Source organism: Ornithodoros turicata, chromosome 5 (assembly GCF_037126465.1).
Source record: "Ornithodoros turicata isolate Travis chromosome 5, ASM3712646v1, whole genome shotgun sequence".
Classification (NCBI taxonomy): domain Eukaryota; kingdom Metazoa; phylum Arthropoda; class Arachnida; order Ixodida; family Argasidae; genus Ornithodoros; species Ornithodoros turicata.
The window spans coordinates 80,527,295-80,552,033 of NC_088205.1; the positions used below are offsets into that span (position 1 = coordinate 80,527,295).

The following is a 24,739-nucleotide window of genomic DNA, read 5'->3' on the forward strand; positions in this document are numbered from 1 at the left end:
CTTCAATGCGACACAAAACTATATTACGTGTTCGATAAGCAGTGTACAGAATCCATTCATCCCTCGCATCGAAATCCGTAATCATCGAAGCGAACCGAATATTCCGATACAAAGAAAAGAGAGGGATTCGCTGATGGGAAAGTTCATATTGAAAGCAGACGAAAAAATATTGGCTACGGCTTCGGATCTGTCTTTGACGCAGATGAAGTACCGCCCGCAGTAGATCGTTTATCCTTGGCTCACTATAGCTGCCGTGTGCGAAAAAATAAATACGTATATCCTCTCGTGCTTAAGAAAAACAGTGAATACAGCAAAAATGACATGTGTAAAAAAAAAGAAAAAAAAAAAGAAGCAGCGAAAATAATGCGCACAATTTGTGAGCACCGTTGTATTCGATAGGCCAGCGTGTGCGGAGTTTTCCTTTTCGGACGGATCCATCGAAAATATCGATTTGAAAAGAAAAAAAAAAAAAAAGAAGACCGGGAGTGATTCTTCTGCGTCATTGTCTTCATTCAGCCTCGCAAGATTAAGCTTTGTGCATTGTTTCGCTTTTCGGCACTGCGATGCTAACTCGTTCGCGGGGAATGGGGTTATTTAAGGGGAATGTGGAAGAGAAAAAGAGACGTCAAACAGTACGCTTTTGTTACCGGAAGGCTCTTATCGGCGTTTGTGTCGGGACAGTTGTTTCACGCGATTGTTTCATGCGTGTTGCGAACAGGAGTCGAAGCCAGGTTTATTCCAGAAAAGGATGTTAAACGTTATGCAAATTCGGTGGCAACTAGCGACAATAATAACTGCAGGCAGCAATAATTCATTGTAACAGTTAAGTAATAAACAATGAAGCTAAACTAAATGGAAACCATTAATATTCGTATTACATAAAAACAATAAATAATCATGCCACCAAATTCCTGGAGTCATCAGTATAGGGTTCGATCCCGCAAGGCATCCTTCCTCATACATGCTTGCTGCATCGTGTGCTCTAAAAAGATGACACTTTGAAAATTAACATGAGAGTTAATGTTTCATGCACGTGGCGTAATGATACGAGTGGACGTATGACAATATGAAACATACATTAGATGATAACATATTTCGAAATTTGTGTTGTCACCGCCTTCGTCATTCCATCGGTTCAGGTGTCTCGCGGGTATCGCCTGGCACTACTTCCTCTATACTTCCTCTACGTCCGCAGAGCTTTGCGGCATCTTGTCGTTCCTGCGGTATGCTCTGCGCGAGGCTCCGCGGATGTGGGTGGTATACACGGACTCCAGGACAGCCCTGCAGTGCATAGAGAACACGGGCGCACGACGTACATTAGCTCCAATTGTCACGGCCATCCTCAGCGACGTTCAGCGTCTGCGCGACGGAGGTCATTCCATCACTTTTCAGTGGATCCCAGGTCACTGTGGACTAAGCGGAAATGTAGAGGCTGACAGAGTGGCTGCTGCCGCCGGACAATGCCAGTCGGTGATACCGAATATGCTGACCCGTGGTGACAGGAGGGCATTCTTGTCGGCGATGATACAACCAATGGCTGCGCAAAAATATCGCCGGGACATTACAGACAGGTCCTTCTTCTTCTTCCACCACTAAGCACATGTCCTTGAACTTTGTCGTTTTCCCTCCCAGGCCGTTTGCCCCGCTGTCTCTCTATGGTGAGCTAGAAGGACTTCTTCTCACCATCCTTCTTCACCGTCCTTCCTTCTCGTCCTTCTTCCACCTTCGTCCTTCGTCCACCGTCCTTCTAGCTCACCATAGTCTCTCCTTCCTTCTTCATCGACTTCGCCTCAATCGTCCTTCCTTCGTCCACCTTCGTCAACCTTCGTCCTTCGTCCACCGTCCTTCTAGCTCACCATAGTCTCTCCTTCTTTCTTCATCGACTTCGCCTCAATGTGGCCTTCACTCCGCAGTTCAGACACAGACTAGGGTATGCTACAACCAGCTCGTGTTCCAACTGCGGCGTGGTGGCAAGCATTCAACACGTCCTCATCGAGTGTCCTCTATATACAGTTCGGAGAGGGCAATGCTCCAGTCCCAACTGACCCGTATATAAACAACAAGCCGCTCAGCCTTGCCGCAATCTTGGGCCCATGTTCTAACCCTGTGCAGCACCGTCAATGCCTGCACTCATTCTATCCCTTCTTTACGTCTACTATAGCCTGCTTGAACTCCTCTGACCTCAGAGCTTTTGCCATGAATGCGGAGATGTGATCTTCACAGCACTACATCTCCGTCTGGCCGACCGGATGAACTACTGTCCCCATCAGCTATGACGCACCCGCGTGTGTGATATCTCATTTGCCCGTGTCATGTGTGTGTGCGAGTGTGTATGCCTCTTCTCTTTCATCGTCATCCCTCTCATATATTAACCCATATGCACTGAGGTATGGTATATCGCAATTGTTGCGGTGAATCCCATCGTCGCTTCATGTAGCAGTTGTTGTTGCGTTGTCATGACAACCCCAGCATTTATATTGTTCGTGTTTTTACGTACACGGCTGCAGTTCGTCAGCGTGCTTTGTACAGTAAAACGAAACTTCAATATACGCCCGTGCCGCTAGACTACACAATACAAACATTGTGTCTTGTTCCATTACAGACTACACAATACACGCATATACACGCTGCATGGATTATGACTTAGTTTATTGCGCCATGTCCCATTCACCAGTCCTCAATAAAAACTGTTGCAATGGAACATTTGTATTTGTAGGGCTGGAGCAGTACGATTTTTGAAACCAGAGTGCTCAGACATTGCGTAATAATGCTCCGTACTCCGGCCTTCAATTATTTTGTACATATTAAAGTCTAAAGTACAAGTATAAAGTTAAAGCGTAAAGAATTCCCCCTTGCACTGCACTGCGTAAAACTAGCACAACCTTTTTTTATTAAGACCGAACCCACTTCATCACGCAGGCGAGCACTCAGACACAGGACGGGGAACTTGTTTATCCCGTGTGACCAGCCCCAGTGCTTCGGTCTGGGCTTTGTAACGGCGTCTGTTTGCTCACTATCTGAGCAAACACGCATCCAATGGGCCGCTGTTCCCGGGCTATTTCCCACCGCCAGAGGGAGCTTGCAACAGTGTCTCATTAGCGACAGAGAGGGCGCTGATATCGCTCTATGCTAATCCTTAATCTTTATGCGCTCCCATGAATGTCAATCGGCGCAAACTCCCAAACGAGCTCGCCCTCATCCCATTCGCCTTCGAGGGCTGGAGGAACGTTGCAGCCAAGATATATTCGTCATTCGAGTGCGCGCCGCTAGGGTGCTAATCGAAGGGTTTGGGAGGGTTTTGCTTCGCGATTGCTTTCTTGTCAAAAATCACGTATCAAAAATTGTGAAACGAAAGTAGTGGAGAAAAGCAAAAAAACTTTTCTCAGCATTTCGCATCATTCCCGCGAGACTGATTTTTGGTGAACGTGTCAAAACGCAACGATTCATGTAGGCTAACACGAGGACGAGGAATAAGGTTAACTACATTCCGAGCCTACTTTTGCTGCGGCTTGAATAGTACGTTCAGCACTCTGCGTATTTAGGGGAGGCTCGGCAGTTCGTTCCCGCTATTTTGCCATATTTTCATTTCTCTTGCACTTTAGTTTTCACCTTTGAAGCGTGGTGCATAACCGGGTTCCCTTTAAATAATACATTTCCCCAAAATGCGTTTAGTTGCAGAATTAGCGAGTATCTTTCTGTAAATCAATCAATCAATCAATAAATAACATAACATAAAAGAAATGCCTCAAACATTTGACTGGAGCTGTTGGTGACGCATGCTGAATACGAAGTGATTGAGATCAGGAGAATTTCTTTGCGGTCTATAAATGTATAGTCCTAAAAAAATCAATTTGTTGTTAGTGTGCTACCCGTATGTGTCGTATTTGTCAATTTGAGTGTATTGAGTAAAACAAAATTACTTACAATTTTCATTATTTCTTCGTTTTGCGACAAGCTGCAACACATTTACTGAAATTTAGCGTTTATACAGACACGAATTCTCGTAATTACACTTAAAAAATACGTAAATATACAATTGAAATAACTTTTTTTAATTCCGTGTTAGCGCCGCGAAGCAACTGTGGCTATGAGCGGCGTACAGACGTGGACAGTTGGAGAGAGGACAGCAGGAAGGAGTGGCGGACAGGAGGCTGAAATAACTTTAAACCATACGGTGAGATACAAGATACAAAAAAAAATCAAAGAAATGCAAGTACTGGATGGTTTGTATACAAGGGAGACTTCGAATAAACCAATAAAGTACTTTGAAATAGGCGACATTTTACCCATTCCGTTTCGCAACACAAGCAGGAACTCCGTTACCGAAGCATTCCCTATATAACCAGCCAGAATAATCCCTCGCTATTACCAGGCCCTTCTTCAACTCTATTTCCATCTCTAAGCCTGACGGAAGGTTCACGAGCCTCAATAACAAGTTCGTTTTTATCTCTGATGGATCATAGAGAGTTTTCAAAATAAAAGACGCGAAAAGGGGGGGATCGTTATTTCGAAAAAAAAAGAACTCCTCTCCCAATATTAGATATATAAGCTTCCAACCCTCGAGAGCCCGAGTGAGGCAGGAAAGCGGATTTCCAGGAACAGAGAGAATCGCAAAAAGCCATTTCCCATGTCTGCGCGATGTACAGTGAAAACTTTTAAGAGAGACCGAGCTCTCAGACGGCCAATTTTTCTGCACTCACCGCCACCAGGCGACCCCGTTACGTTTCTTCAAAAATAGTTTTCCGCAATATAAGGCGGCACGAGGGTTGCATAACGGTGGGCGGCTTTCAAGCTACGGACACAGAAGACCCTGGTGGACGTGCGCGGAATTGCGATTTCGAATGCGTCTCCGTGTGAAGGAGACAGTAAAGGAGCCGTTGTTATTGCGCACCGTGTTGCCAGACAACGTCGCTTTTCCGCCAAGCCGTTTTATTCCCTTTAATTCTTACGATATCGTTCACTTTAGTCATCAAATATATGAAATATACGAAACATCAAGATTCCGCATTGAGATTTCGCTTTTGGTGCCAAGCTAGGTGGTGATGTTCTCATTTATTCTGTTTCCATTCCGTTTCAAAGCGTCGAGTCTTGTGTAGTTTCCCTTTCTTTTCTTAATAACGCGTCCTGGAGTAGCCAGTCCCGAGTGGCTCGAGATTAACATCTCCATTTTTTTTTCTTTTAAAAATCAATCAATCAATCACTTCATCATCGTCAACAAAAAAGAAGTTGACTGTCATCGGCTTGTTTTTTTTTTAATTATTATTCCGATTTATCACATCAAAGCAACTGTTGCTATGCGCCGTCTACGGAGATAGAGAGGAGACAGCAGGAAAGAATGGGATACAACGGGGGATCAGTATGCGTCCAGGGCCGACTTGAAGGGGGAGAACTGTGTCTGGAAAGTCATCAGAAAAACGCAGGGAACACGTCATATACAGCACCGCCGGTGGCAGCATTCGAACCCATCGCCATTACTTTAACATGATGCGTCTACCGGGATCTCTGCAATGTGATTGTAATTTTGTGTCTGTACGATCCCGTGTTGGCACCACGAAGAAACTTTGGCTGTGAACGCAACACAGACGAGGTACAGGATGCAGAAAGGATAGCAGCAAGGAATGGGAGAGGGGGCGCGTATGCCTACTGGGTCGACTTCAAGAAGAACTGTGTCGATAATCCATCTGGAAAGTCTACAGCAACATTCACGGGCATGACCTCAAAAAAGATTAGCCAGTGGTATAGGACATTTTCAATTGGAATTCATGATTGGCACTCTACACCTCCTCAAGTATGACGTTGAACTTGAAGCTATCGCCAACCAGCTGATACCGTATCGAGTCGATACAGTGCATTCGCTCGACTACGCCGTTAGTCATAAAAGAGCCAATGTACCGTTACCGTGCATGGGCCAGTGGTTGTAGGCCTTGTACATAACTTAAATACCCTACTCAAGTTAGTCTATCTTAAATATTTGTCGGAGTAACTCGGTATCTTACAAATACTTTTATTAGTTAGTAAATAAGTAAAATACTCTTAAAAGTGAGTATTTACTAACTCTAACTTAAATACTTTCTGGGAGTATCTTGTAGCCATTTCGTAAGTTATTCCATAGAAATATACTTCATTTGTTTGCTTGTTTGTTGTTTACTTTTTTTTAAGGAGATAGGAAGGACGAGAAAATGATCAATTTCGTGGTTTTCTTTTTTGTTGTTGTTGTTGTTTTTTGGGGGAGGGGGCGTCATGTACGAAGCGAGGAGGAAAGCATCTTACAAAAAGGTACGACAGGAAACGAAGAGTAGCTGTACGAGTATATTTTTTACGGCGACAGTCGTATATGCGGAGTTAAACATCGGATAGCGTGGGTGCGTGCGCCGTGTGTCCCAGATATCGCACCGCGGTGAGTCACGGAAGAAGCGCGCTGCGAAGGTGCCGTGATACGACGTTGGGAATCACGTGAGGTGTGGTGATGCAGGTGGCGGGTGTGGAAAGCACAAGATGCCAGGCCTTTAGCCAGGATGGATCCGCCGAGGGAGGTCCTTAGTGAAGGTTCTTGTCTTGTGTAGCCTACTTGCAATATGAACTCGTTCAGAAAAAAATGTGAAGATTCCTAACAGATTTGAACAGCGGGTTCGGGTTCAACGAATTCGTAAGAGGTAATTTCGAAATATTAACGTATTATATGTTAAGAACTCTCCAACAGGGAGAATAGTGTTTAAGTAGTGTTCACAATGCCTAGCGACACAGCTGTCGCTGCATTTTTCAGCTGCGAGTATCAAAGGTTGCACAGGTGCTCAGAATTTACGGTCACCAGATTCACTGGTCCACCCCATTAATCACGTGTACATCTTTCGACGCATGGTGTCACTGGCGACGCATGGCGAAGTATGGTCCTTTGTATCTCAATTTCGTTTTTATGGGTTTAACAGTAAATTTCACAAACTGTAACTTGATAGTATCTCGAAAGTAACGAGTTCCTTTGTGGGTATTTAGTATTATACTCAAATACTTTTCAAGGTTGAGTATTTAGTAATCTATTTACTCTAACCTAACCTAACACTAAACTAACCTGAGACATCATAAACTTGGTCAGTTTAGTGATAGGTTTAGTTTAGTGCAGCTGTGGCAGCTTGCCTTGCCTTCCCAAATCCTCTTCGATAATGAGGTGAAGCCGACTTGCAGAATGGCGAAGCCTACCACGGCAATGCCCTTTTCTTTTTTTTCATATATTGTACAAGCCTGGGTGGTTGTACCAAAATCACACGCACGCTCAAAGTCCCGAGTTCACAGAACAGTGCGGCTAATTTGAAAGCGCGTTAAAAATTTACAGCCTACAGCCATCAGTAGAGTGACTCGCTCAAACGTCTTCGACCTGTACCTAACGCTTTGACGCGTCAGTTGCCGACGCAGTTGGAATGCCTAAAGATAGGACGCATCAGTGGAAACGGGTCATTCTAAATCTGCATTGTCTGCGGGGAGAAAAAGCAACATAAAGGACACTAGAAGTAAACAGCTACAGCTGAACCGCGGGCTCCTAGCCAAGCGGGGAGCGCGAGCTAAGACGTTCTCTCTTCGGTGCTTACGACGGAAGGAGTCTCACGCACCTACTGCTCTAAACCCATATTAGAGAGAGATGTGTCATTGGAGTGCGCCAGCGGTAGGCGCGCGCGATAAAACGAGGAGATGACGCGTTCCCAGGAGGAGCAACAGTGTTCACACTGCTTTAAAGTAGCGCAGAAGTCATTTTTAACACCCACTTTTCTTCCTATAAAACTGTTAAGCAGGCCAGTAAGACGCACCATGCGAAGTAATTCACACAACAGTCATAATTATCGCAGAAATTGAATTTAAAATACGCCGCAAAACGCGACCGTGCGCAACGGTGGTGAAGAGCAGTACCAGCCTGCGATCTGCCTGGAACCTCGCGCTGACGCTATAAGGAGAACGCTCGCTGATTGGCCTAGAGAAATGTTATCTGCTACTCCGCTGTCGTCTGCTACTCGGCTGTTCGGGGTTCTGAAAAAGCCTTTCTCCTGGCTCGGTAATCATTTGGCCGCTCCTTCTATCCCCAATTCTCCGGGAGAAGTGGAAAAACTGGTTTACGGCGGCAAAGGGACAAGGCACTGACCCCCACTGACTGGTGAACCAGAACGAGTTCTCCTTATAACGTCATCGGTGACGTGACATCATACCTCCCCATCCTCGTTATAGCTGGACGCGATGTACGGTACTTAAACTAAGGTGAAATGGGCTACCATGTTGCGGAAGAAGCACCGCATAGTTTACGCTGGCAAAATGTGGTCATCTCTTGGTGTTATGACGGCGAAGATATGTCGGTTAGCGGCAAAACGACGTGTAAACAAAGTCACATGACCTCAACATGACGTTTTCTATGACGTGCGACCAGGACAAGATGGCAGCTTTGCCAAAAGCGTAGTTACAACAATGGCGGGTTTGTGTCACCCCTGTGGGCTGCAGACTGCGTGGGAGGCCGGAAGAAAACAAGAGCGTGACGCAGTCTCCGTTTGACCACCTGATTGGCCGACTACGCGCAGCATGCCGCTAAAAATCGTGCATCGCGCGATCGAGGAAATGCGGAACGCGGAGGCGGCTTCTCCCGCAACGCGGCAAGAATTTTCCGTTCCGCATATACGCGATACCGCGCGCTTTTCTCGCATGTGGATACGCGGCCTTGGAACACGGCCGAACGGTCGCGGGGCAGTGTTGCTTCCACTACTGCTCCGTGGAAAGATTTTTCCAAATTTTTCGTTCCGTAAAGATTCAATTTCATTTCGTTACATTTTAATTCGTCGCGCACACGAAGGAGCTTTTGAATAGGTGACGTGATTTTAGCGCACCCAATAACCATATCACTACATGCCGCTGAGATTCCATTCCCCAACAAAACGCCACAACCAGCAGAACCAATCGCATTGCTGCTCATCGCCCGTTACGATGACGTCAGACGTGTCTCGTAATTGTAATCACACCAGGTGACAAGAATGCTCCAGGGATTATACTTTTTTTTTTTTTGCGAAAAGATGTCCTTCTGCCGACGACTTCCCATGCAAAGATGCTACAACGAAATGAGATAAGAAGTTGCGCTGGGGCTAATCTGTTTCGATTTTTGAAAGGTTTCCTTTTTCTGTTCGCCTGGCAATGGAAAAGAATGAGGGAGAAAAAAAAAAGTATAATTCACTCAAACTGTCGCGAAAGACAGGCGAAGGTAAGCTCGTTACCTTAAGCTCTTTAAAGCCGAACGTCTGTTACCGATTGTGTTCCTTTTTAAAGATTTTTCGTACCTTTCCATTTTCAGCCTGTCTGTCTGCTGTGTGGACCTTGACATGTGTTATGCTTTTAGGACATAACAGTTCTCGTGTAAGCGGATTACGAATGTGCGAATGCACGGTATACGTCTGCTCACGTCTATAGACGTGAGGAGACAGAAGGTGTTAGTATGCCTCGTGGGCCGACTTCACGGGTAACTGTGCCGACATCTGCCCAGAAAGTAAAGCCGTGAAACCCTGAGGAAACCTTTCAGCACGGCCTGGATTCGCATCACATGTCCTTAGCATTTAACCATGCAGCTACCACCAACGCGCTCCTTCGAACAGATATATATGCCGTTGCTAAAATATTTAGGTTTTGGAGTGTCTCATTGCCGTAAATATTTTCTGTATTAAATTGCGCATGAAAAAAAAAAAAGAAGAAAGAACAAAAAAAGCGCACACTGTGGAAGTCTCTTTTCCTTCTCTTCTCGCGCTTTTGGAACAGAATTGTAGCAAAAGTGAACCACGGGAGCATCAATTCGCGAACCAGGCTGATTTAGGTTGCAGATCTTAGATACGATGTTTATTAAAAAGAAAAGAAGATAAAGAAAAGGAAAGAAAGAAAGAGTGTGTTAGCCAATGGTCCCGTGTGCCCGGCAATGTGCTGCAGTTACCAGGGTGAAGATCCAACGGATTGAACACAACGCTCATCTTCAGTAATTATAACGTCGAAAATGTCGTACGAACGAACATATTCGCGATAACTTCGATGCGGAATTTTTGGGACGTACGCGAAACACCAAAAATGGTTCCACACGAAAAAAAGAATGAATGAATGAAAGCGCGACTTCACAGAACCTCATAGTAGGACCATCACCTTACACCACCTGCGTTATAGGCTCCTTCTCAAATATTGCCGCTGCCATTCCATGCTTTAACGTGGCAAAAAGACCCCAATCAATGTATATGCCATTCCACACGTACTTGCTTGCGATATGCAGAACATTCAGCGATTGCGTCACATACTGCCACGTGAAAAACCGATTATTGTGCAGTCAGCGTGTCGGCGACTAGACGCCGAATGTGAGCGAAATCTTAGGCTTCCGCAAAAGCGACGAGAACGAAAACAAAAAAACGGCTCTGATATCTGCGGCGTCGTATATACACATCCAGAGATGTCACTTGTACCGTATCTTCTCGTCCAGATTCCTTCTGCGTCTGAACAAACGGAACATCGTCTACGACTGACAGACAGACTTTTCCGTATTTCTTCGCTGCCGGTTCCACGGGCAACTGTACACACAGAATAGGCGCTATGTTTGCTTTGTCCTTCTGCATGGCCTTCTATAAGACAGACAGCGTTTCCACATTACCCTGATGGTCGCTGACATACAGTGGGTCTTTAAAGGGAATGTTCGCAGCTGCACGTCGACAGCCGTCGATAGAAGATTTTGTTTTTGATGGTAATGGCCGCGTTGTGGGGAACACAGTTGACTAAAGGCTTCGTTCTAAAAGACACATAACGCACTGGACGGCACAGTTTCCGAACTGAAAAAAAGAAAAAAAAAGAGTCTCAGTTCGAAATATTGAAATATCGGGACCTGAGCCTTTTCCTACAATCTTCCTCCACCGGATCGCTGGACTTTCGACGTTTAATTCAAATCCTCGTTCAACACATCTGTTTTTTTTTTCTTTCTTTAATCCCTGGTTTTCAATGTTTTTTGGGGCAATGTACAAACGGAGCGACAACCTCGGGGTCGGTCATTCACAGCTGTGTCGTGCCGTAAGGCTACGGAATTAACAGCTGTCCCAGTTCCTTAAAAAAAAAATGCGCATGTCGAACGCACTACACGTCTTTTTCTGACATCCATGACACTGTAAAACGCACGCATTTAAACTGTCACACACACACACACAAAAAAAAAAAACATAGTTGCGTTCCCAAGCATATTAGAAGACGTGCACCAACATTGTAAGAGCGCGACAGTTGACAAGCAATGTTTGCTTCGCGTCCCGTTTCAAATGTGCAACGCTGCATAGGCGTCCCTGCGTTGCCCATAGTGGCCAGAAAAGTTAGATTCTCCCGATAAATCTCGCGTGTAACCAAAAGGTAGCGCAAGGAATGGCATTCCAGCAGCATCTCCTTCCCCTCAATATGTAAGACAGGAAAGACATAAATTTTGAAACTATACGTGGCAATAAACCCATGTTCATATACCGCGCTCGTACTCCTACAAGGACATGTCACGGAGACAGTCATTATATAGTAAGTGCGTGTATACACCAGTTTCCTCTTTGCCTATAGCTTGAACACGGGCACACCGAACGGAAGAACGGCGACTAAAAACACGTCGGTGACGGACGCTCGGGCAACGTCGATTCTGTTGAAATCAACTCACAAGTTGTTTCGACGGCGTGAAAAACCTCCTGGCAGGATGACTGTGCAGAATCCAGTAGAGACACAGACCTAGAGTAACAGCAACGGCGTAAAGAGACACTGCCAGCATGGTGGCGGAGCAGCGAAGGGCCCCGCCGAAGCGAGTCTCAACCGCGACTCCGGCGCGAACGCACGGCTGCCCTCCGACCGGTGTTTCGGCGGCGGCGGCGCTACGGGTGAGCCTGCTGATCGATGCACGGCGGCCGAAGACGACGAGGTGCGGCACATGACCGACGGTGGCGACGAGTGACGGGGTTTCCGGGCAGGGACTCGGTGACAGAAAGTTGAGGGATTGGAGGTGTGCCAATGGGGGGCGGGAAACGGTTGGACGAGAGGGGGACGAGAGGGGAGGTGAGATGTGTTGAGTGAAGCTTCTTTGTTGTTGCTGCTACGTGCAAATTCAAAAGGAGAGTTAATGGGAGGACAAAAAGTGATTTAACGGGAAGGTTGAAGGGAACGTCGTCGAAAGGAGAGCTAAAGGGGAATCAAAAAGTGAGCCAAATGGAACGTTAAAGGAAAGGCTGAAAGGCGTGCAAAAGGTGTGCCTAAGGTAAAGTCGACAGAATACCTAAAGGGGGAAACCAAAGGAATGTTTAAGGAAAAGCCAACGAGTCGCCAGACGAACTAAAGTGTGTTTGCTTAGTAGCTTTTCGCGTATTTTCACAACCAACGCATTTCAGGTTAGATAATCGAGTATTGAATCGAGTACGTTGAAGAAAGAAGAAAAAAAGAGAGAGAGACCGGGGGGGGGGGGGAAGTTAGCATGGTGTAATTGGGAAAATATCAGAGGGTGTGTGCTCGAATCCCACTGCTGGTGGTTCAATTGGAGCATTCGATATTGAGTTCGAATCTGTGGAAATTAATCGCACTGTTAAGTATTGGCGAGTGCTCGTGCCCGCCGAGTGTCACGTCGATAAAGTAGTATGAACCACTTCATTTTTATTTTGAGTTGCTTGGCTTCAGGGATTAGGAGATTTTTCTTATCTCGTTTTTTCTTTTTGTCACACACAAACTCTCCGTTATGATTGTTATTGCAGTTGCGAAACCCATTGACTGGTTGACGTTGATGGATTACACTGGTGGATTCGTTGTGGAACAAAAACACGTGTCGTAGTGGAGCCTAGAAATGGGCAATTCTCCTTAACGAGCGTTCGCAACGCCCCATTTGCTGACCACCCCAAAACAAAATTCTTGCTCGCCAAACTTCTGCGCTGGAGCAGAGCAACAGATCAAACTCCGTTGCCGAAAGAGACCGCGTCTGCTAATTCTAAGCTACACGCATCGCTTGTATAACTTTAAATCCGAAATCATCCAGTTTCGCATGTACGTATATCCATGTCACACCTGTCGCACTTCTGCGAGCGGTAGCACTATAAAAAGCCCTATCCATCGAACGCTCAAAAAGACGACGAAAAAAAACAAAGCGCTACAGCACGCCAAAAATGCCTAGCTCGTCTCATGTACGGATCGACGAACTACCAGTGTTAATATTCAAAATTACTGGTGGCGATAACACTGTTACGAAATGCGGACAAAAAAGGCCGCGTGCAGGCTAATGCATTCTTCCACGCTATAGCAGGCGCTGCTTGGCATCTGCTTAAAAAGAGGAAATAAAGGGATGCAGAAGGAAAGCCTCTTCCATGATGGGATAGATCGGAGGAATACTTTGTCGGGAGCCATGTTTGTTCAAGGCGCCTGGCAGGCAGCGTCGGGCGATAAGAGCATCGAGTTCGGAGAAGGGCTTCCTCATTTTTCATCAAGTTTACATTGCCCTCCTTTTTTAATGGACGCTGCGAAGGCCCTATATACTGGCCCTATATACATGCTCGCAGATGGTGATCGTCACTTAGCCTTCGGACTTTATTTATTTTTTTTTTTTTTCCCACATGTTCTGGATCAGCAGAAACGAAAGAAGTGTTGAAAGGCTGTGATTGGACGGAACTGTTGCGGTCGCGGCTTCTCATAGGTTGATTCCGTATTGAACATCGAGCTGCGCCCAGCGGTATAACGTAGCTGAAGCCAACGAAATGCAGAAGGGTGAACATGTGGTTCAGAACGCGTCCACATGTGGGGTTGGAACCCACACTGTACGATTTCCAGTCAGACGTGCTGCTAGTGATCTTTAGCGAAAACTGTAGTTTAGCAGTCCACCAGTGACACCTGTCTATACCTTCTCATCAATACACTAAGCATCGTTTACATGCAATATCTGCCCATCCTCCCTTGCATTGTTCTTATTCGCGGTCACTTTCACAAAGACGCACACAATCAAGACGAGCGACACTTTTCCTCAAATTACTTAACAGTCGTATCTATAGCGTTTAGTGCCTATTTTATAGTAGTACCTTTAAGCTGTATTATAGTACTTAGAGTCAATTTTATAGCGTGTATTTGAGGTACCCAGGATTTCATATGCGAGTACGGGCCCTTAGCAAATAGTATAAAGTGTTAGTGTATAAACAATTGACATTTTATAACTCAAAGGTTTTATAATGCTAGATGCAGGACTGAATGTTTAACTGTGCACTGCATAGGCGCAGTTGAGGACTTCGCAAGCTGTTTACCGAACAGCATGACAAGCATGATACTAGCAGTAATATCATGACGTGAAATAACCAAGAGAGGTTGTTCTGTACGGAAACATGCGACCTTCCAAGACGGAAACAAGACAAGACTCGCGCCTGCTAATACCCGCATGTCGCTGCATAACGGACCTTCACTATTATTAATCAATCATGCGAATTAGCGAGTAAGCGAGAGTACTCAAGGGTAACAACTGAGAATACGACCAGCCGCAACCGCGTTTAACCCCCATTCGTAAATTATACTTCCCACAAGCCGCTTACTATCTAATGCAGAATCAGCAACCGGCTGCTGACCGTCATATTTCCTAAAAGTTGCCTAGCGCATGTTTTCAAGCTGCCCCCAGCTGCTTAAGAAACCTCGTCAGTCTCCATTCTTCCCAAAACCGGACCAGTTTATCAACGGTGACACTTTTTCCAAACTGGCGTGCATGAATATTGCAGAAAGGCCTCGCTGCATCCCTCGCATCCAGGCCGCAAATTACAGAGCGCGTCTAATATGCGAGACCGGAATGCAGGAAAAAGAACGAGATGCGAGAAAGGGAGATGCCGGCGACAACGAGGAAGTTCCTACGCGAGATGGCGGCGGCGGCGGGAATTCGGTGGCGCCCCCTACACTGCATTTCTGCTGGTGGGAGATCTCCCCAGATGAAAGTGCGTGCCTAATTGCTTCCTACGTTTTGTATGAAGGGAGAGGGGGAGGAAGGGAGAGCAGTTGGCGGAGAATTTCTCAACTTTGCTCACCTCTTCCCCCAGTATTCCCTAAGGAAGGGGAAAGGAGAGGAAGATGAGGGAGATGAGGGATGAAGCGGCCAAGCGTTTAAACTGTGTAATCACAACTGTAGGGTCGTTTGCAGAGTACAGAAGAGATCTTAACTAGAGGGAGAGGCCACCCACGACGCTGCATGATGCAGAAGATGGACGTGTGCGTCATTTGTTCGTTTGTTCATCTCTCTTCGTTTCTCTCTCTCTCTCTCTCTCTTTTCAGAAAGAATGTTTGTTCCGTTCACAAGGTAACCTGAACGGTGAATGTTTTGTGGTACTTTATTTTTTCGTCTCACGCTTCCTTTACTTGTTTTTTTATCTGTAAGGGCTTGGTCGTTTTTCCCCAACCAAGTGGGAGCAAAATAAAAGGCATCTTGTTTGCCGTTCGTGCCCTCCAACGTTCTCCACGCGATTGCCTTCTTATCTTATCAGGTGATAATGTCATTTCTTTCGTTCACATTCTCGCGCTCCTTTGAAACCATGGCGTCACTCTGCACAGTTTCTAGTGTTCTACGGGTTACAATATTCTACTCTGCATACAAACAGCATCTTTATTTTTAAGATGAGTGGGGAGTCAATGAGTGGGGAGTGGGGAAATCAATCAATCAATCAAGATGAGTGGGGAGCTTCATCGCCGGGGGCGATACTCTACCCCATGGCTGATGGACTCTATAATGTGGGAACGAATGCTGATTTCCAGACATGGAGGCGATTCATTGATTGTTTAGAAAGATTTAAAGTTTACTGCTTATATCATTATATTACGAAATGATATCGTTGCAAGAACGAGGACGAAGACGACGAGGTCGGTAGCACTCTTCGATTTCGTTGTCAGGACAGATATTTGAACCTCTCCGCTTTGTAACACCCTATTAATTAATATTAATCGTTTATATCTCTCATTTTCGCGAACCCCATCCCGCAATTATTAGTAACCTAATAGTAACACCATTAGGTCCCTACTATTAATGACAGCATTAGAGTTGGGCAGCGTTTCTAAGAGAGCAATTATCTCTAGACAAATTAAGCTGTCATTATCGCTAATCTAGAAGTAGAAAATATAAGCGATGAACCTTCTCCTGCGATAACCAATACGATAAGAACCTAACAGATACTGCCGAAGTGCACGATTTTACGTTTCTTTCTGTAACACTGGAACTCAACCATAACTCACTTTAATAATCCCAGGCAGAACAATCCGCGAGAAGTACATGCATACCACACGAATTATTCCGCTTCCCGAAGCTGCCATAAGAGCCGTCATTCGAAACGCAGAAACCCATGCAGATCGCGACGCGTAGTATATACGCCTTTATTTGTTAACGTTTCCAAAATTAGACTCTCAAAAACACCGCGCGGGTCCCTAATCCATTACTGCTCCGAACTCGAAAAAAGAAAAAGAATAACAAAATCATTCCTCCGTGAGATCTACCAATGGGTGTACACCGTATTATACTGGAGAGCGAGGCCGTCAAATGTCAGAAGTTAATAACGTTCCGAGCAGAGTGGGATCTGGTCGACTGGATGGAGTACTAGACTCACCAGTGTGCGTCGCAGTGTTGATGCAGGTCTCGGGAGGGTTAATGTGGCGAAAGGCCGTTAACGGAGGACGGTTGTAACTGCGGGTAATTTAGCAGCTCACCTTGAACATTGTCACGGTGGGTTGGAAGTTGAGCGAGGAAAAAGTTGCGGGAAGCGGAAAGTTTGCCGGAGGATTAGGGATTTAACTCGTTGCAAAAGACAAAAAAAAAACATGAAGAAGAAATGAAAAACAGGTAGATGAAGACCTTTGAAGTGGTTTGGGCTATTCCGTTAGAGTGTTAGGGAGTTTTAGTACAGTTCGAAGCAGAGTTAACTGGAACGCCGCTTCGACCGGCGGAGCGGGAAGAGCGCCACCCTAGCGGCGCTTAGTAGAAATAAGGGGAAAGCGTGTTCGGAAGTTGAGCGACGAATAAGTTGCGGGAAGCGGAAAGTTTGCTGGAGGATTAGGGATTTAACTCGTTGCAAAAGACAAAAAAAAAAACATGAAGAAATGAAAAACAGGTAGATGAATGAAGAGCCTCGAAGTCTTTTGGGCTATTCCGTTAGAGTGTTAGGGAGTTTTAGTACAGTTCGAAGCAGAGTTAACTGGAACGCCGCTTCGACCGGCGGAGCGGGAAGAGCGCCACCCTAGCGGCGCTTAGTAGAAATAAGGGGAAAGCGTGTTCGGAAGTTGAGCGACGAATAAGTTGCGGGAAGCGGAAAGTTTGCCGGAGGATTAGGGATTTAACTCGTTGCAAAAGACAAAAAAAAACATGAAGAAGAAATGAAAAACAGGTAGATGAAGACCCTTGAAGTCGTTTGGGCTATTCCGTTAGAGTGTTAGGGAGTTTTAGTACAGCTCGAAGCAGAGTTAACTGGAACGCCGCTTCGGCCGGCGGAGCGGGAAGAGCGCCACCCTAGCGGCGCTTAGTAGAAATAAGGGGAAAGAGTGTTTCCACTGTTTTCACTTGCGCTGCGGCAGTGTCCAGATGTGCGGCAGATAACTTTCCCGGAAACGTGATACGCCAGTCGCCTGATTCCTTTTTTAGTGGCTGATATCTGATTTGCTGACAGCCAATCAGAATCGGAAGGCGCTTACGATTTCCTAAAACGGCGCGATAACAGTTCCGAAAACATGATGAGCTAATCGCCTTGTTTCTTTGAATCGTATGACATCACATTGCAAAGTTTGGATTTGATCACATCTTTTATCTTAGCGCTTACGTACAGTTCCTCCGATGTATTAAAACTCGTTACTTAAGATTTGGGGGCTATGCCCTTACATTATTGAAGAGTTAGGGGCTATTCCATTTATAATCGAAGCTGAGTTGAGTTAATACGAAAAAAATGGAGAAATGGAGAAGTCTTGAGGGCTATTTCCTTCTAATTATTGAAGTCTGAGGGCTATCCGCTTGAGTTAATGAAGTTTTTGAAGCATCATTTTGTTCTATTCCTCTGAATTATGTTTACGTTATTATTTGTGAAGGGAATAAATAGAAATATTCGCATAATATCTGTCTGCTAAACACTTGAGAGGAAGCCAAAGTCATATACAACGGCAACATGCCAAGCAGACAGGCTCATGTGCAAAAATTTGTCTAATAAACGTATTTTTGTACATCGTCAAGCATTCGCAAATCACTTTCCTCGAGCAATCAACTTCTCACATCTTTTTCCAGCTCTTACCTCTAGGTAGCGTATTTTGTGGTGCATTTGGACAAACCCGCAATGCGCTTTCTGAATCTATAGCAATAAAACGTCGCTTTAACTTCGCGAATTTCAGAGTTCAATAAAGGAAATTGAATTTATTTTCATTAAGTTTTGATACAATTACTCCTAGTACGTGGCAAGCGGTCCCTACAGATAAATGCCCTTGCTGGAATGCCATTCTTCGAACATTATTCTGTAGCATATTTTTATTACGATTGATTGATTGATTGATTGATTATTTAAAAGAAAACCAGGGAGAAATTGAACTTGTCTCCTGACTAGTTCTGCTACTCCCAAAACAAAACAACAAACAAACAAACAAACAACCCAAAACAAACAAAAGTTCTTTGACACTGTCGCGGGTCGCGCATTGAAATGTGAGCGTTGGGTAACTATGCCTTGAGACAAGGGTTAGACCAGCTTATACGACTGTTACATGTTCTCTCTCATCTCCCTTCTTCCCACAAACCACCGCGCTACAATTCAATCACCGAAGTTACTAGGCTATATATCGGCGTCTTAAATTCCGAACTAACCCAATACCCGAGAACGAAAAATAAGGAAATTCCTTTCGCGAGAGGACGCCTACCCAGGCGGCGTACTTTCTGTTGCTATGGCACGCTTTAATATATGACCGTGTAATTTATCGTGCCGGCCTAAACACTGCTCCGTATATACCTAAGGCTTCCAGACGCTTCTTTTTTCCCCTTTTCCTTAGTGAAATATACGGGAGAGAGAAATATGTGGAGTATGTTGCCGACGCAATATAGATATCGGCCTGAAAAGGGCGGAGCACTGCGTGCCGCGCATACTTGGCTCAATAAGGTGAACTGAGTGCAATATATGTAAATCCAGGCTCCGTAGTATGCAACTCGTGGGCCCTGTGACTGGCAGGGAAGCCTCAGAGGAATTGCTGGAAGGGCTGGAGGTCGCAACGCGAAGGAGCCTAGCAACGGCACGGAGAAGGGAAAGCGCGTCAAAGGGGGGGGGGGGGGGGGGCTTGTTAAGGAACCGCAATTTAAAACACGCGGCGGGGCACAATGTACGATGGCTGGCTTATTGGATCAGTTGATCACAGAGCTGTCACGAGACCAGCTCGAAACCTTGTACGGGATAAAATGTGAATCCCCCCCCCCCACCGCACACACACACACTGTCCGAGTCCAGACATGGTCCAAATAACCGAAAAACACCGATTTCGCGAAAATACATAAACGCAGAAGAACGTACGCCGAATACGCCCTAAAATAAAAAGCAAATGCGCGGAACGGAACCCTACATATATGGCCCACCAGCTACGCCATCTTGTCGGAGTTTTTTTCGTTGTTTATTTTTGCAACTGAGTTAACACGCCGAATTCGGAGAAAAAGCGATGGCTGTGAACCGGCGACATACTCACAAAAAGAATGAGAAGCTTATTTGAAAAAGCGCTTGCTGTGAGGCGGCAGAGCTTGCAAGACAACGACACATGCATCACGATCACTTGGCAACATGAACATGTCGAGATCCGCATATGCCTTGACGCAGACGCACCGCTGCTTTCGCTCGCGTACCATCTTACTGTATGCGCCCTTTTACAGTTGCCTTTTGAAGAAGACAATTTGTGCGTCAGCTATGCTTCGTTGAAACAGACATTGTTCGAAATATTCGACGCGAGTCCTTTACAGGGTCGCTAGATTCCCCACTTTTCGACGCACACAGTATTTCAGCTAGTTGGAAAAGTTAGATTGTCACGCTCTTCCGTACCACCTGACAGAGGCATAAAATGTTTTCTGACCTCCGTTCGAAGGACGACGGGTAAGCTGGAAGGGCCAGAAGCTTTAATCCAGGTGTCTCCAGCGACCGAGGAAGACGAGAACTCCCGTGGTGGTGTTGCAGGAGACTTTGAGGCATCCGACCTGTGAAATTTAGGACCTCTTTAAATTCCTAACTGCCTTGTCTTTAACGCCTTTATTTTCAGAGTGGCAGTAAGATCGCAGCGTCCGCATTTCGATTGAAATTTGATGGAAGTCCGTTTTTCATAAAGAATGTTCAAATTGTCTGAAGATGAAGTCATCAGGTTGTTCATCAGTATCATAGTATAAGCCTACACTTAAAAAAAAAAGCTTTAGGCGAGAGACAAAAGTTGAACAAAAGATGAACCCGAGAAAAAAGTGGAAAGAGATCGAGAGGTAGAACCAGAAACAGACACAACGGAAAACTTAAATTGGGAGCTGAGAGGGAAACGAAACGTTGAGAATAAGGGAAAGTACAGACGGAGCGAAGGGGAGAATCAAAACGCGAGTGAAAAAGTTAAAGTCGTACTTACTACTACTTAAAGTCAGACAGGGGGCTAACAAGAATACTCAAACGCGGGCCTAGAAGAACGCGGCAAGAGGAAGTACAGGAAGAAGCAAAGAGGCCCACAAGGAACAGGAACAAGGAGCGGCCAGTGTCTGAGGTTGAAGAAGAAGAAGAAGAAGAAGAAGACGAAGAAGAAGAAGACGAAGAAGAAGACGAAGAAGAAGAAGAAGACGAAGAAGAAGAAGGACAGTTACCAAGCAACAGTCACCATAGAACAGCTGATGAGGGAAGCGCATGAGATTACAGTGGCAGACGACATTCCGGAGGATGCCGTGGACAGCAGCATACCTGCTGGAGCTGTCAGTTGGCGCAACACAAGCTAACGACAGAGGCTGAGCCAGGTCCGGTACAGACCAGCTCCTTGCCGACGTCCAAGATGCAATCTTTCCTGGAGGACTTCCCAAACTCGTTGAAGAGACTCGTGGGCTTCCTGCGGATTTCGAAGGACAAGGTGGTTCACTGACTGGCACAGAGAATTTGTTTGGAAGTCCGTGTCGCGGCAAAGTACGATTCCTGGCGGCGGCAGATGCTAGTAGCGTTGAGTCTTTGCCGTTATGACTGGTCTGGCGCTTGTAAAAGGAAAGCACGGCTTGTTTTTGGATGGCCTTCAGTTCGGGGTCCGACACCCGGTGCTTCTTGTAAGGATCAAGAAAGAGAAGTCGTTCCCCCGCCGTCTCGTCCGATGTTGCACTACTGGACATACTAACCCTGCGGTGGGAGAGATGTTGTTTCAGTGGGGGACAGAATACTTAAGAATTGTACTCAAAGCAATTACGAAAGGGTGCTGGCGGGGGCCCCAACGAGGGCGCCAGTGGAGCGTCTAAAGCAGAGCCATTTATAGGGAGAGTTTGGCCATTCTTCGATCTTTTGCCGCCTCGTGGGTGGAGCCTATTTTGACGTCAGAGTCGTCGTTGCGCCGCCCAAAAAGCCTGAATCCAAGCAGCAATCCGCTTATCAGCCATCTGGTGCACGCCATATTGATGCTGTCCGTCAGCTTTGTTGTCGCAATGAATGCAATCTACAGGAATAACCGGCTTATGACCCCCAGCCGCCTGTGATAAGGGGTTCTTTGTTGCCAAATTGAAAGAGTTCAAGGACGAAGGGCTTTCGAAGGACAATGTACGCACGTGTCTTGCCGCCTTGCATCGTACACAACGATCAGCATCAATATGGCGTCGGCGACCGGCTGACAACAGGACGGCAATAGAGCACGGCAAGGGAGGTGGCTTAGCCGTGACGTCGCATGATGCGCTTCAAGTTAGGCTCCTCCTAATGGCCAAACTCTCCCTATAAACGGCTCTGGTCTAAAGTGGCCACCATGGGGCCAGGCCTCAACAAGGTCCGGTTTACGACCAAATACCTCCAGTACGTAAAACACCCCGGCAAGCTAAGCACAACGTATGCGTATGCATTCTATTCCCACTGTCCCCTTTCCATCTTACCTGCTCCCAGAGAGAGGGTCGAATGCCGCTCGCAACCTGGACACCCTATTTCCCGGAGCTCCAGTCTCTCCAGGCGCCGTCGGACCGCTGCCTTCCCCCGTCGAGTAATACAGCACACTCTCCGACTCGTGCCTCTTGGGCGGCATCACCCGTGCGCTGTGCGCCACAACAGCTTGACTAGCGAGTCGCGAGACGACACGGTGGCCTGCCTCGTTCTGAGACAGGGTCATCACACTACCGTCGCACGACGATTGCGGGGATAGGCGACCCGAGTCCGGTAGCGTCGAGTGACCGCTATCGAACAGTGATGACCGATTCGATATCTGAACCGAGAGGGCGCTGAGATCGCTGTATGAGCCGTGCCACTTTAGGGGGTCTTGGCTTCCAGCAGGTGCCGTCGTTCCAGATGACGTGTACGACCAGCCCTGGCGTTCGCCTTCTTGGTATAGCCTTTGAAGAAGCGGAGCATCGTTCCAGCGCTGGTAGTGGCGGAGGACGTCGTCATATTTGCTCAGGTAGGACTCGGCACTACACTCGCGTTCGGGTGGGGAGTGTACTTGAGGGTCTCTACTGGAAAGATGAAACAGTTTTATGAATGTCTGAGAAGTACACGTCTTCGCTAACTAGTACACGCTGAAGGGAAGTGCGTCAGGAATGCTGGTAAATTCTTAACGAAAACAGGAACCGGCAATGGAATAATCGGGAACTTTGATCAGGGCTAATCACTTCATAGGCCACGCCATCTCCGGACAACTGGTTCCCGTCTTATATAGCAGGCGGGTAAATGGGCTCACAGACGGCAATTATCGCTGTCGAAATTTCATTCTATAAAATGTACATGCAGTCCGGTCTCACTGCGAAGCACGAAAGAATGAGGCACATGACAGAATGTTGGCAGATAATTTTGTACTATGATTACAATATAACATCCTTTAATGCAGGTCAAGTAACACCTCCCATCTCGTTCCACTAAAGCGGGCACAGCTATCAACATAGGACAAAGGATTGTAAGTAAGACGTCACTACTATCCGTCTCCTCCCTCGCGGAACCCTTCGAGTTCCACCGTACGATGTCTAACATTAGTTTTCCCACCGATATACGGCCGGGGGTATACAATGAACCTGACAACACGATCAATTCCCCGGACGACCGTAGACAGGACCACAATGCGTCTTCTGGAGACCTGCAATGCAGGTCACGTCGCCATTTGCGTATGTGCACACTATCGTTCAGCTTAACCAAGCGATCCCGCCCCTTCTTACAAGCGTGGAGGCACGCCCTATAGTCGAGTAAAACTCGTCCATTTCAAAACTGATTACCTGGCAGCTCTACAAGACGTGAGGGAACTTGAAACGTCCTTAGGAAAGACGTCTTCGACTCGCGTCGGCGTGTACTCCAGGACCGGACTCGACCGTTTCTCATTCGACCTCTCCAGTACGGGTTGTAATTGATGCGGGTTAATCTTGAACGACTTCTTGGGCCTAACGTAACCCGCCGGCTTCTCTTTTGGATAGTCGGTCTCTTGTGTCCACGAGTGCGACCTCTGGGTAGACGTCGACGTTGAGGACGTCTGAGAGTCCTCGCTCAAAGACGTCACCGGCCATGAAGGATACTTTTCGTGAGAGGACGTAGACCGTGTAGGAGGCGTAGGGGGACTTGAAGGAGGGGTAGGAGACCCCGCTCGCTTCTCCGAGTTTTGCGGAGTGGACCAGAGGGCTTCAGGTCGGCTCGTTGGCGTAGTTGTTGTCGTGTCTCGTGGTGAAGTTGGGTCGACCCAGGGTCGCGTCTGGTGTACGACAGGGGCGAAGTCTAGGCCGCTTCTGCTCGCGAGGACTTGGTACACAGAAGCCTTGCGGAATCGACGGGCTCCCATGTCTTGATCCTGGAAGGTAGTACCTCAGTAATGTATTCAGCCTCACCAAACACGCGCTAGTGCGGAAAGGCATGAATACGGACCTGCTGCTGCTGCGAAGACCTAGCTATGTATGGCAGCCCGCTCTCTTGTTGGCCGGCACGTTCGTGTAGCGTGGTGGTAGATTTCGCACGGCTGATGTCTGCTGTGTCTCCAGAAGCACCGGTAGAAGCTGTCTTGTGCCCCGTCACTGCAGAAGAGCTCTCGGCCTGTGTGTAGCAGCTGAAGCTCCTCTGCAACTGCCTGCTTTCCCGTTGATGACTGCAAAGAAAAACAGTGACGTTCAGGGTCTGAGTCAATATCCCAGCACTGTTCGTTGGGAAAGACTGCTGGTTTATCTATCATACAATGTCATATCAGAAAGCTAGGGCAAGTGTCAGGTGAAGCTGTATACATAACGCAGGTGCATGCCGGCTCAGGGAACCTTTGTGGCTTCAGACAACGCCCCCATGTGCCAACGTCCCTATGCCTACCCTAGCTGTGAAACGGTCGACTGTGGATCATGTTCAGCGCACAGTAGAGCCCATCATAGCCACAACTACAACCAGCAAAGGTTATAGTGAACGACGCCATACTACGCGTCTGCTTATGAGGAAACGCACGCTTGTACGAAGCTTAGTGTGCACGGCAAACGTGAACACAGATGGAGTTGATAGAAAGTAATTGTTATGAGGTAGAAACACACAAACAGGCGAAACAGTACAAGTCTCGAAAACACATCAATATCAATATGTGGAGTTCCAAAATCTCCATTTTATTT

At 46.7% G+C, this 24,739-nt stretch overlaps 1 protein-coding gene across 4 annotated transcripts in view; it reads right to left on the minus strand.

Annotated features, from left to right (window-relative positions):
- LOC135394955 (protein Shroom3-like) overlaps positions 1-24,739 on the minus strand; it is a 170,135-nt gene that overhangs the window by 73,311 nt on the left and 72,085 nt on the right. For 3 of the 4 annotated variants that reach the window (XM_064626059.1, XM_064626063.1, XM_064626062.1), the window contains 5 exons: positions 24,024-24,240; positions 23,387-23,949; positions 22,067-22,636; positions 20,913-21,332; positions 20,059-20,179 (listed from right to left, as the gene is read on the minus strand). In XM_064626059.1, the coding sequence (XP_064482129.1) occupies positions 20,059-20,179; positions 20,913-21,332; positions 22,067-22,636; positions 23,387-23,949; positions 24,024-24,240 (1,891 nt within the window). The remainder of the gene's footprint in view (positions 1-20,058; positions 20,180-20,912; positions 21,333-22,066; positions 22,637-23,386; positions 23,950-24,023; positions 24,241-24,739) is intronic. The other variant, XM_064626060.1, reaches the window with a different exon arrangement.